At 41.1% G+C, this 13,515-nt stretch overlaps 1 protein-coding gene across 8 annotated transcripts in view; it reads left to right on the top strand.

Annotated features, from left to right (window-relative positions):
• Nucleotides 1-13,515, top strand: part of mdn1 (midasin AAA ATPase 1) — an 82,096-nt gene that overhangs the window by 8,641 nt on the left and 59,940 nt on the right. For 7 of the 8 annotated variants that reach the window (XM_051725185.1, XM_051725186.1, XM_051725184.1 and 4 more), the window contains exons 11-24: nucleotides 1,305-1,386; nucleotides 1,600-1,695; nucleotides 2,013-2,125; nucleotides 3,066-3,214; nucleotides 3,313-3,373; nucleotides 3,518-3,729; nucleotides 4,404-4,507; nucleotides 5,086-5,230; nucleotides 6,578-6,674; nucleotides 6,775-6,888; nucleotides 9,385-9,532; nucleotides 10,222-10,329; nucleotides 10,498-10,649; nucleotides 11,387-11,565. In XM_051725185.1, coding sequence (XP_051581145.1) covers nucleotides 1,305-1,386; nucleotides 1,600-1,695; nucleotides 2,013-2,125; nucleotides 3,066-3,214; nucleotides 3,313-3,373; nucleotides 3,518-3,729; nucleotides 4,404-4,507; nucleotides 5,086-5,230; nucleotides 6,578-6,674; nucleotides 6,775-6,888; nucleotides 9,385-9,532; nucleotides 10,222-10,329; nucleotides 10,498-10,649; nucleotides 11,387-11,565 — 1,760 coding nt within the window. The remainder of the gene's footprint in view (nucleotides 1-1,304; nucleotides 1,387-1,599; nucleotides 1,696-2,012; nucleotides 2,126-3,065; nucleotides 3,215-3,312; nucleotides 3,374-3,517; nucleotides 3,730-4,403; nucleotides 4,508-5,085; nucleotides 5,231-6,577; nucleotides 6,675-6,774; nucleotides 6,889-9,384; nucleotides 9,533-10,221; nucleotides 10,330-10,497; nucleotides 10,650-11,386; nucleotides 11,566-13,515) is intronic. The other variant, XM_051725180.1, reaches the window with a different exon arrangement.

Here is a 13,515-nt window from a genome sequence, read left to right as displayed (position 1 = left end):
AAGAATGGGCCGCTCTCAGGAGCTCAGTGAATTCCAGCGTGGTACTGTGATAGGATGCCACCTGTGCAACAAGTCCAGTACTGAAATTTCCTTGCTACTAAATATTCCACGGTCAACTGTCAGTGGTATTATAACAAAGTGGAAGCGATTGGGAATGACAGCAACTCAGCCACGAAGTGGTAGGCCATGTAAAATGACAGAGCGGGGTCAGCGGGTGCTGAGGCGCATAGTGTGCAGAGGTCGCCAACTTTCTGCAGAGTCAATTGCTACAGACCTCCAAAGTTCATGTGGCCTTCAGATTAGCTCAAGAACAGTGCGTAGAGAGCTTCATGGAATGGGTTTCCATGGCCGAGCAGCTGCATCCAAGCCATACATCACCAAGTGCAATGCAAAGCGTCGGATGCAGTGGTGTAAAGCACGCCGCCACTGGACTCTAGAGCAGTGGAGACGCGTTCTCTGGAGTGACGAATCACGCTTCTCCATCTGGCAATCTGATGGACGAGTCTGGGTTTGGCGGTTGCCAGGAGAACGGTACTTGTCTGACTGCATTGTGCCAACTGTGAAGTTTGGTGGAGGGGGGATTATGGTGAGGGGTTGTTTTTCAGGAGCTGGGCTTGGCCCCTTAGTTCCAGTGAAAGGAATTCTGAATGGTTCAGCATACCAAGAGATTTTGGACAATTCCATGCTCCCAACTTTGTGGGAACAGTTTGGGGATGGCCCCTTCCTGTTCCAACATGACTGCGCACCAGTGCACAAAGCAAGGTCCATAAAGACATGGATGAGCGAGTTTGGTGTGGAAGAACTTGACTGGCCTGCACAGAGTCCTGACCTCAACCCGATAGAGCACCTTTGGGATGAATTAGAGCGAAGACTGCGAGCCAGGCCTTCTCGTCCAACATCAGTGTCTGACCTCACAAATGCGCTTCTGGAAGAATGGTCAAAAATTCCCATAAACACACTCCTAAACCTTGTGGAAAGCCTTCCCAGAAGAGTTGAAGCTGTTATAGCTGCAGAGGGTGGGCCGACGTCATATTAAACCCTATGGATTAAGAATGGGATGTCACTTAAGTTCATATGCGTCTAAAGGCAGATGAGCGAATACTTTTGGCAATATAGTGTATGTATATATATATATATATATACTTGGACTGTATATGTAAAATGTCCCTTATTATTTACCCTGTATATATTCAAACACAAATCTGATTCAAGGTGAATTGCGTTTCGTTTGCCCTTAATGTTGTGTTGGCAAACGCATGATAGGTAATGTGTTGTTGTCTTTCTTTTTTAAATCTAATGCACAGGGACTTGCTGAAATGGTGCGACCGAATCTGCTTAGACTTTGACTGCTCATCTGCTTCCACAGCACAGAATGTTTTCCTGGAGGTGAGTTGCTATGTGGGCTGTAGTAACCATTGCTATCTTGTCACTGTGCTTATTTTTCTTCGAGACAGATTGAGACATATTCTTTCTTATTGATGGATTATGTGATAGAGATCATTTTTTATAATTTTTTTAAATTGTTGAGGGGAAAAAAGCACCAATACTGAAAATGATGTGTAATAATAAAGCTCCAAGTAATGTTTTTGTTTTCTTCAGGCTCTGGATTGTTTTACTGCAATGCTCTCCAAATCTGAGAACAGACTGAAGATGGCGGAGATCATTGGCAGCAAGCTCAACATATCCAGAGAGAAGGTGGGAAAGTTACCCCACAAATTCTGTACTAACGGTCTCGTATATCAGTTCTCATATACTTAAATTATCTTCACAAACATTTTAATACTTCATATGAGCATCTAAAGTATTTGCAAGCACTGTTAGTTGTGTGCTGATTTCTGAATGCACCAAAGTGGTATGTCTTTACTGAGACAAACTATTACTATGCCTCTTTATACATGTAATTACGATGTAATGTCTTGTAATTACAATATGATATTATATAATTTAAAATCCATGAACTGCTTTAATACTGCACATTCAAAAGCAACACAATTCCTCCATTGACGTTTCAGGCCCAGCACTTCTGCCAGATGTACCTGCCTGCTATCACTGTGACAGAGCTGGAGGTGGCAGTGGGTCGTGCAATGTTACTCCGCAAGCAGAGCGACGTGGTGCGACTCAACATGTAAGACTGCATAATTGGAGCATAAATGAACCCATTCCCATTTTAAAAAGCAAAATGCTATTTTTATAATACCTTTTATTTTTTTAAATGATAAACATCTAGCAGATTCTGCAAAGGGGAATGCAAACATATGCACTCAACTGTATATATCTCTTGCTCACTTTTTCTCAGTCTGTTTTTTTCTCTTTAAATCTGCTCTGTTACAAATGGTGTCACTGCCAGCCTAGCTGTGGCAGCACTGACCCATAGGCAAAGGGCTCCCTGCTGAGAAATTGAATCAACACGTGATTGATTGGTAACTGTGCTATTTAAGATGGGGAAATACAAGAGCCTTGAGCATATGAGAGGGAAATGTGGCAGACAGGGCTTCATACGTCCAATGGTTCTGATGGTTATAAACAAAATGTTAAAGTTATTGATTATTGGAAGATACCTTTCCAGACAGATGCACAGTGTTAAAGTATTGGTATTTGGAGCCATGGCCTAGTGGTTGGTACACATGCTCTGATGCACTGAGCAGTGGTGCTTACAAAGGCAATGAGATTTTAAATCCTTAATTTCCTGAAGTAATGCTATTTAATGTTGAATATTAATGTTAGGTTAATATGACTGGTCTGTATAGATGTGCAGTATCTGAAGAAATAGTAAACAAAATGAAATAATTCACTACATGAAATTATTTGAAGATGAGCACAGTTTCTTTCCTATGTTGACGTATTTCCCATTGAAACAGGAAGTTTGGGCGTTACATATTGAAGAGTCCGTTTTCCACGAAAAGAGAGACTGTACATTTTAAATGTGTGTGTATATATAGTAAAGGTTGATTTTGTCAACTTTTAGGAGGACACAAGCATACAAATGGCTTCAGTGCTAGTTGACGTGCTGTCTCGAGTTGACTTTAAGGGACAGAATTATTCATTTGTGTGTGTTTGCCTCACAGAGAAAGACAAACATTTGCTGCCACGCGCCCCTCTTCCGTTCTTCTGGAGCAGCTTTCAGTGTGTGTGACTAAAGGAGAGCCTGTGCTGTTGGTTGGGGAGACTGGCACAGGAAAGACCTCCACTGTGCAGTACCTGGCTGGAATGACAGGTAACACACCTGAACACACTGACTGAGTAGGTGTAACACTTACCTCAATGCCCTTTTGTGCTTCACTATTTACTTCCTGTTCTGCTCTACTCCTAAAGGACATAAACTCAGAGTGATCAACATGAACCAACAGAGTGACACTGCTGATCTGCTTGGAGGGTGAGTAGAGAAGTTTCTTTATTTCACAGCTTTTCAAGCATTTATAAGCTAAAAGAACAACAAGCTTTAATTCAGGTTGTTTTGAGGAAAACTGAATATTGTAGTGTGGTCACCATTGCTAAACTTGGTTTGTGATGATTGAAGGTATAAACCAGTGGACCATAAGCTGATCCTGTTGCCCTTGCGGGAGGCGTTTGAGGACCTCTTTTCTCAGACGTACTCACGGAAGCAGAACCTGACATTCCTGGGCCACGTCCAGACTTGCTTCAGAGGCAAGCGTTGGCAAGACCTTCTAAAGCTCATGGACCATGTCTGCAAATCAGCACTAACCAAGGAACTACAAGATAAACCCAATGGTAATACAGATCACTCTCATCTTAAAAGAATCTCTCATCTTATCTGTACCTTGGACTCATTGACCTCACCCATGGGTTTGACTTTACTTTGCTTAAATTAGTTCACATTTACCATATAGTGTGCTGTTCAAAATGTTGACAAATTATACATCTTTATAATATGTCAAAATTATTAACTCTTTTTTTTTGACTAGACTATATAGTATATGTGAACTAAATTAAGCAAAGTAACATCAGTTCTGGTGGGGGGGGGGTGCATGTACTTCAACAGGTTAAAGACAGCATAAAATCTAAATGACCAGAAATATGCATTTTAAGATGTTTCGTCTTTCTCTTTCGGGAATACTAATGAAAAATATGAATGACTCGTCTTGCACTACACAGACATTTGTCCAGTCAAATACTAGAATGATTATGCCCCTCCCCCTAATACCACCTGCCAGTGACTAGCAAAAGTAAGTATCAAATCATGTTCATGGCTGTGATGCAAGCTAAACCATATTGGCTATTTAAAAATAAAGTATGAGCCTTTAAATGTCCTGCCACAGCTTCCTGGTTAAATAGGAATACATCAACACGAATGAAAACTGCACTTGTCATGCCAGTTCATGGGGTCTTTAAAATTTTGTAAAAGGTTTGACTTTTCTGTCTTTTTGTTTGCGTTTGTCTCATAGCAGCCTTGCTGCTGGAGCAGTGGGAGGCTCTGGCTCTCAAACTCAGCCAGACACAAGAACAGATTCGAGCCTGTGAATCTGCTATGGTTTTTGCTTTTGTGGAGGTAATTCTCACCCCTTCTCCCATCCTAACTCCACCTCTTCCTTTCTGTTCTCTCTTATCCTTTCCACTTCTCTTTTTATACCTTGAATAGCAGTATTTCTTACCTGAATTGTACCTGTCATGACTGAGGTATTGTGTATACTGTCATAAATTATATTATTATTATTATATTATGTTCTCTTAACAACTGACTATCAACCGACAGCCTGAATGTCAATACAGTACAATACTGTACATTCTATTTTTATATATATATATATATATATATATATATATATATATATATATATACTTTTTTTTTTATTATATATCTTTATTGAATAATATGTATCTACATAGTAAAAAAAAAAACAGCGTATTGTATACTGTACAGTGTATGTTATTATTTGTATATTGTTGAGTGTAATTATGTGTATAACAGATGTTTGTGTTGTGTTAATTTTATGTTATTGTAAACTGGTATATGTCTCATCACTGTCACGACTGCTATGTTGATCGGAACTGCACCCAAGAATTTCACACACCATTGCACTTGTGTATATGGCTGTGTGACAATAAAGTGATTTGATTTTTTTATAGGGGACTTTAGCTCAGGCTGTGAAGAAAGGAGAGTGGATCCTGCTGGATGAGATTAATCTGGCTGCAGCAGAGACTCTGGAATGTTTGAGTGGATTACTGGAGGGCAGCGCTGGGTCACTAGTGCTGCTGGACCGTGGCGACACCGGTGAGTCAGTTTCATGATGAATTAAAAGAAATGTTCATTTTGGGGGTGGTGGTATAATGGCTAAATATGTGGACTGGTAAGTGTAAAGGTATCGGTTCAAACCATGGTGATGCCCTGCTTAAAGCTGATGTGCGTAATTATTTTTCGATTATTTTTCAACCCCGTCTAGAATGAGGTTTTTTGTGATTTTTATTTAAAAACACTACAGTGGAAACAACAACTTCAGGGGTGAGCATAAGCCAAAACAACAGACCAAAGCCCCACTAACTCCTGACAAACAACTGAATAAACTCACAAATAAATTATAAATAAAATACAATAAACACCCTTACTCCCTGAATAACACTAAACAAGAGAAAAAGGATACATACAAAAGAAACTAGCATCCACCCCCTACAGCTTCCCACAGGTGAATTAGCTATTTACACTATGTACAAAAAGAAATAAGGTTGATCAACTATCAACACAAACAACGTTATTTTTAACAGTCACAACAACAGGCAAGCAACAAGCAATCAAACAAACAGCAGCACACTACAACAAACACTCTTAGCACAACAAGGTTTTAACAACAGCAATGGAAACAACAGGAAATCGTGAGTTCAACAGAGCTTCCCCTGTAGATGTGGTGGTCTCTTTTATACTCCTGTAGAGATTAATCCTGGCTGGTCGAATCCTGTGGAAAGTGGAGACAGGAGAAAGAGAGAGAGAACACAGAGAGAGAAATAAACAAAAAGGACAACACAGTAACACGTATATACAACAATACGTCACTGGACGTAACGGATGGTAAAATTCTTTGTAATGCAGCGTCAACTGTAAGACATTTAAAGGTTGATTTTACCTAAAAGTGTAACTCTTTGGCTCTATCAAGACCTCTTTTTAGCGACCCAACACGGCAACATTGAGACTTTAGGGTGGGGGACTATCTGTTTGTATAACCAATGGAAGATGGAGAGAGTTTTCTGGAATCGGAATTGTTTGGTGGCACTATTGTCGCAGAAATTGCACACTTTAGATTTAACCCAAAGTTGCTCTAAAAGGATTGTAGTGAGCGTACTGTAAAGCATTTTGAAACAAATTTCTCATTAGTGACAAATAACGGTTACCTTCACATTATGAAAATTTCATTCATTCATGAAATTTCAGCCATTAATTTCAAGTCATTGATTTGACAGCAGTATAGTTGAAATGGCTAAAGTAGCTGTTGAGCTTCATACTAGGTTATACTGCACATGACCAAGTATATTGCGAATGATTCATGGTTTATGTATTTTAGTTTTGTACATTTATTTCAATAGTGTATTGTGGGGTAATTTACTGTGTTTATGTTGCCATTCTTTGTAGAGCCTCTGGTTCGTCACCCAGACTTCCGTTTGTTTGCCTGCATGAACCCAGCCACTGATGTAGGCAAGAGGAACCTGCCACTGGGCATTAGGAACAGGTGAGCAGGTTGTTTTACTTCTTAGCATTTCTCCGTCATTGCATGTTTCATACATATATACATGTTTATGTGAAGGTAATGTGTTTTGTGTTTGTGTCAGGTTTACAGAGTTGTATGTGGAGGAGCTGGAGAGTGAGAGTGATTTACGAATCCTGGTCTCAGACTACCTCAAAGGCCTTAACCTGACCAGAGGGATCATCCATGGAATCATCAGGTTTGTGCACAGCTCCTGAGTGGGTCTCCATCATCACCCATATATCAACAAGCTGAATCTCTTCAAAAACACAGACAGCTTTTGAACCCTTAGAGAGGTCATGTTGATGAACCAAACCAATATCTCTTGATAGATGTTACTGGATGTTATCCAATTACGGATGGCACATTTTAGTAATAATTTATTTATGTTTCATTCCTCCTGACAGCCAGAGACTGTGCTATAGTAGTGGATAATCGCAGCGGCAGCCAGATAGGTCGAAAACATATACCAACGAAGTCACGTAGTGACATAAGCCGAGCTGAGGCATTTATAAGCCACTGCAGCTCGGCACCCTGCCTCTTTCACTTTTCCACCTTCGGTTTAGGTCATAGAGTATTTTCATCATCAATCGTCAGTGCAGCTTTCTCAGAGCAGCGAACATTCGTCCTCCCAAGCTGTGTGACGATACGGGTTTGCATTGGATTGGATTATTTTTCTTCTTCACGACCTGGTCGGTAGTTTTTATATATATATATATATATATATATATATATATATATATATAATGTGGTCATCTGCACTATTGGGTTAGTCACTGAGTTATTTGAGGGAGTTTTGTATTTATCGTGGGTCTCGCGCCCGTATGTTTTTGTTTTATTTCGCTTAAGCCTGTCAGTCCTAAACGTGGGTGTTTTTTGAACCTGTAAATCAGAGCCAGTGCACTCCCTCTTCTCTGCCCCTCGCGGTTCATCCGGAGGTAGTAGTGTATATATATGAATATTTAGTAATCTTCCTCACAGTTCACCTGGAGGTAGTGGTATATTTGCATATTTAGCGATTTTCCTTGCGGTTCTATCCGAATGGCGCTACTTATCACTGTTGAAATGGCTTACAACTCCATTTCTACTGCTTGCCACTGAATTTCAGGCTCTGTCCTAATGAGCTCCTTTCTGATGATGGGCATGATCTCTGCCCATCATGCATGGGGCTTTAACATCTGAGAGAAGCACTTACAGACCTATGCCTGCATTGTAGTTTGCTACCTATGTCTAAGAGGCAGATGAATTTGGCTGAAATGGACCACAGCCGGGAATCTAATCTTTTGCAAGCGGATTTGGCTTCATGGCAGAGAAGCGTTGTGCCTCAGCAGCTGCTGGCGCTCCCCCAGCCAAGAAAATATCTGCTGCTAAAGGCAGCCATTTGGCAGGGCACCTGTTGTCAAAGAAGGTTGCTGGCATTTCTTCAGGTATGGCGGAGATGAAATGTCTTCTGCAGACCCTTCAGCCAGCAGACTTCGTTCCTGCTGCTGCTACGGGTTCCACCGAGGACACTCATTCCCGTTCATCAAATTAAGAAGCTACTGGTTCTCCTTACCCTTCTCACTGCCCCCACCTTGATGCTATGTCTATGTATGCTTCTGACACACATATCAAGACCGCCTTGACACAAAAGCTGCTGAGCTTGATCATTTGCAGGGCATGCCAGTGGGGTCCACAATAGCAGGTGGCTCTGGTGAAGGCTCACGTCATTCTTTAGGGACTGTTCCACCTCCAGTGGATGACACATTGGACGTACTTCAGATGGCAGTGGCTCGTCTTGGCCTTGATGAGTGCCCTTGCGCATCCTGTTTAGTCCAGTGTGTTTTTCTGCAGGTCTCCTACTGATGCCTTTGCTATGGCTGCGTGTAAGGACTTTGTAGCAGAATTTTCAAATGCCCTTAAGGGATCAGGTAAAGCCAAAAGGCATTCCAAGACTGCATGCACTTTGGCTTCAGTGGCTGAAGCAGAGTCCACTGGAGTGCAAAATAATCCAGAGTTTGAACAGCCGGTCGCCACGCTGGTAGTGTCAACAGATGAAGGACTTCGGGGGAACGTTGGATGCCCAAGTACCCAGTGTAGCCATACAGATTCCTTTCTTTAAAAAAGCATACAAGTCAGTTGCCTACATCACTCATGCTGAGAACACAATCTGCTAATTGATTCTTGCTGCCTCTAGCTCTTTGAGGTCTGTGGAAGTGGATCCCTCTGTTTCACAGTCCTTGGCCTTGCTGGCCGTGGGACACATGACACGAGAACTGGGCTCTCTCGCTGCAACGCTTCTGACTGCTCGTGTCAGGTGTGGCTTGCTCAAGCCAGATTGCCAGAGGACTATTAGAAAACCCAGAGGGACCTACCCATTATCCCCGGGCATCTTTTTGGTCCAGACGTCTGGAAATGAAAAAGAATGCCGGTTACGGATGTAATCGTGGTTATGTGAATTCCGGATGACCACCAGAGTTCCCCGTCACTCGAAAGATGCGAGAAAGATGTTCGGGGTGTGAGGTGCTGAGCTGCAGTGGCTTATATTTCCCTCAGCTCAGCTTACATCACTATGTGGCTTCGTTAGTATGTGTTTGACCCATCTGGCTGGTGCTGTGATTATCCACTACTATAGCACTGTCTCTGGCGGTCATTCGGAATTCACAGAACTAAGCTGTACTTTTTCTATTTATTTCTTCCCTGCTTTGTTCCCCAGTTTTTATTTGGCTGTTCGTAAGGAGGCTAACACTCGGCTAGTAGGTGGTACAGGTCACAAGCCCCACTACAGCTTGCGTACTCTCTGCCGAGCTCTGAAGTATGTGGCCTCTGACCCCTGCTACAACATCCAACGCTCCCTTTATGAGGTAATAAAATTGTCTTCATCATACTTTATGCTTTACTCTAACTGGTAGTATCTTTGGAGTCAGAAACATAGCAATTGTAAGTGTGAAGTGCAGTTACGTGTAGCAATATTGAAATTACATTTTCTGTTGATTTTAACGTACAAATAGTATGGTAAATCTGACCTGGGTTGAGCTACCGTGCCAAATTACATTGTCTGGCAGTATTTAGTTCTTGAAAACTTTTTACTTGTCTATTATGTATCACATCTTACACTACGAATCAAAGGTTTGAACATAACTAATTCAAAGCTATTTTATATTTTAGCTACTTCAAATTAGCCACCCTTTGCCTTGATTACAGTTCTGCACACTCTTGGCATTCTCACAACCAACTTCTTGAGGTGCATTCTGGGATGCATTTGAAACCATTTTGATGTAGTTCCATGTATACACGGTCCAACATCCAATTTTTTTAAAGAATTATGTATAGGCGCAATTTATATTTATCTACAAAACAAATTTTCAGCATTTATTAAGACTGTAGCTCAAAAGCTTTTTAAGAACATGGGAAACATAAATTCTGTAAAGTGTGTTTAAAATTTGACTGTTAGTGTATCAAAACAGAAATGAAAACCAAAACTCAAAGTACAGTAAGAAAGCAAGTCTGAATATTGTAAGTATATTATGGAGATGTTTAATATTATTTGCAGGGTTTCTGCCTGAGTTTTCTCACTCAGCTGGATCGCAGCTCTCATCCCATTGTGCAGAAACTGGTGTGTCAGTACATACTAGGAGGAAATGTGAAATGTCTGAAACAGGTAAGCGAGACACTTTGTTCCAGTGAACGTTGATTTTGTAGTTTTAGTTTGAATGACTGAATTGTAAACAAGTGAGATATATATTTTGCCATAAGTGTTACAAAATATCCTCTCCTCTCATAGAGATCCATCTTCGATCATTTACTCTTTCTGTATTTTTCTCTTCAGTCTATTCCTCAGCCAAAGGACCGCGTGTGTGTACAGATGGAGGAGTACTGGCTGAGTCGGGGGGACAAGGAGCCTGCAGTGGACCCCAGTTACATCCTCACACCTTCCGTCAGACTCAACCTTAAAGATTTGGCACGGGTGGTGGCCGCCGGGTAGGAAAACCCACCCCTTATATGCCCCCTGTGTTGTTACGTAGATCAATCACCCTGTCGATACAAATAACTTATGGAGCAGCTCTCTGTATATCTGTGGGTGGGTGGGATAGTGTGTAACTATCGTAAGAGATAAAAGAGGTAATGTGAAAACTAATGTGAATTTGACCCCATTTTATTTTGGCACCAAGTGGCTGTGACTATTTTTTAGACTAAATTATCGATTGATCTTTTTGTCAATAATGAGGGTGAATTAAGGACTTTCAAGACATTAGCCTTTTCATACCAGATCACATGATCATCAATAGCCTTTTGTACCTCAAAATATCTGGTGAAATCGCACAAAAAACAATTCTTTATTATATTAGGTCCGGATGGAATCTGCAAATTTTTTTATTTTTTTTTTTTTTATTTATTTTTTTTCTGCACTAATTATGGGATGACTTAAACATGGTAAAATTAGTTAAATGGAGCACATTACACCATTATTGGAAGCTAAAATCATAAATTAGCAAAAATATTTCAGAAACGAACACAAGTGGTGGGGGATGTTTTGAACTTTGGGAATGAAGGCCATTTAAATTCTACAGAAATTTCTCATCAGTATTTTGCCTTCATCGATCGTTAGGCACCTTGGCTCTTTTCAGTTTTATTTTCATGTCTTAACTCTCTCAAGTTTGTTGCTACAAGTCCTGTATTTTCTTACCATTGTTGTTGTAAATTGTTTGTGTTGTTAGGATCCATCCAGTGCTCATCCAGGGGGAAACGTCTGTAGGAAAGACGAGTCTAATAAAATGGCTTGCAGCTGCCACAGGAAACCAGTGTGTGAGAATCAACAACCATGAGCACACAGATATCCAGGAGTACATTGGCTGCTACTCATCTGATGAGCATGGCAAACTTACCTTCAAAGAAGGTAAAGAGTCTTTAGAACGGGCTTACAAATGCATAATTGTAGTTTAGTTCAGTGTTTCTGGTTCTGGTGTGAAGAGAACTCAAAATTAGCTATCAAATCTGTTCTGCTAAGGGCACGCACAGCAGGGAAATAATAATGTTAATGCAACTAATAAAATGCAGCTAACTATAAAATTGTGTATAGTTGGTAAAGTTAAATAAATAGGCTTATCAAAAGGCTTCCCATATCTTTTGTTGAAGTCAAAGGCCTGAAATAAAAATCTGTAACTAAGTAGAAGCTATGTGACATGCACTTATCCTTAAAAACAATGAACAAAACTATGCAAGGTAAGAGAAAATAGGCCCAATCTGCATTAAATATAAAATAAGAGGTAATTTGCAATGAGAATAGTCATTGTCTGTGATGACCACAATGTGTTTTGTGTTGTTTGCTGAGAGCATAAAACCATCTAGATTCAAGAAACCATTTTGAATTTAAACCATTTTTTTTTTCTTCCTTTTTATTACTGAGTTGGGTCACCACTTGGTGTCAAATGTAAAATCTCGGTTCTGAAGCGAAAATCAGTTGAGAACTGCTTTAGCTGGTTGCACTACAGTGGTTACTGTTTTAATCTGAATGTTTTTTGACACATGGTGAAGCAGAGAAGCGGTGGGTATTTCTTTCGCCGCCCATGATAATGGGTTCGAGTTTTTACATCAGAAGCAGAAGCAGCGAGGCAGAGCATGCAGTCTCATTGGGGCACAAAGCATCCAATCATCTAAATAGGGCAGAAGTCTCATGCCCTTGGACAAAAGAGGAGACAGGGCTGAACTCATGCATTTCGTAAAAACATGAGGAGACAGAGACAGACCGAATTGTATGACTTTGAACAGAAAAACTTGATCTTGGGAGGTTTCCGACAACTTGATTCTCTTCTGTAATACCTCAGAGACATTGGGGCCAAACAGATACCCTGAAACAATTTGCAGTTCCCTCAGGGTCTTTTTTTACAATCTCCAGGCAGCCTATTCTGAGCAAGCCATACCTAGCGTCGGGCTGTTAGAAGAGTGACTGAGAGTGTACCCAGATTGCGGGTCACATGACCCATGGCCAATAGAGCTGTCAGTAGAAACTGAGTCCACATTTTATAACCCCAAATTGGTTGCAGGCAAGAAGCAGCTTGCAGATAGTCTTCTATGCTTGAGTTATATAGGCTGCTGACTCGAATGCTTTATTCAGTAGAGTGTCCGTACGTCCACAGCGGCATCAATCAATTCCTTATCATGAAAATGCGAATTGGAGGCGCTCCTGGAAAGAGCATCCAAATCAATATTATGTGGAGTTAGGAGTTAATCCGCATCCACTGGTGTGTTCTCAGTAGGCGTGACCGATTCTAGCGGTTGGAGAGCTTGAAGAAGATGCTTTATCTTGGCCATTTCTGAAGAAAGATTAGCAACAGTCTTCAAAAGCAAATGTTCAGAACTGTTAGTTTGAGGCACAGCTTTCTTTTTTGCTGATGGAGTGCCAGCCGTGGCAGATGTACAGCACTTGTGAACGTGTCCCGGGGCTAAATCTGGCTGTGCAAGGCTAACAGGAACTGAGGATCCAACTCGCCAAGGCAAAGCTGCCTCTCTGTCATCGGTAGCACACAACTGTGCAAGCACGGATCGTCAAAGTCTTCCGTAAATGTTGAATCCCTAAACACGATGGGCAGTGATCGTGTCCATCATTATTCGGACACCGTTTACAACTCGGTGGAAAGCCAGTGACGGGAGCCGTGAGCCATGATTCAACTGAATAATATATGCCCTTAGTTAGGACCTGAGGGAATCAAGAAGCAGCTGTGATGGTAACAGCGAGCCCCGAGAATTGAGCAGCCAAATATGATCTTTGGATTGAAGCAAAAGATAGTTCTATGACAAGCACCTACAACAAGTAAGCAAATCAATCTGGCCGTCGGATTGCACCGCG

Source organism: Myxocyprinus asiaticus, chromosome 19 (assembly GCF_019703515.2).
Source record: "Myxocyprinus asiaticus isolate MX2 ecotype Aquarium Trade chromosome 19, UBuf_Myxa_2, whole genome shotgun sequence".
In the NCBI taxonomy this organism is placed as follows: domain Eukaryota; kingdom Metazoa; phylum Chordata; class Actinopteri; order Cypriniformes; family Catostomidae; genus Myxocyprinus; species Myxocyprinus asiaticus.
The sequence above is the reverse complement of the archived record's forward strand: the minus strand, read 5'-3'. Positions and strand labels throughout refer to the sequence as shown.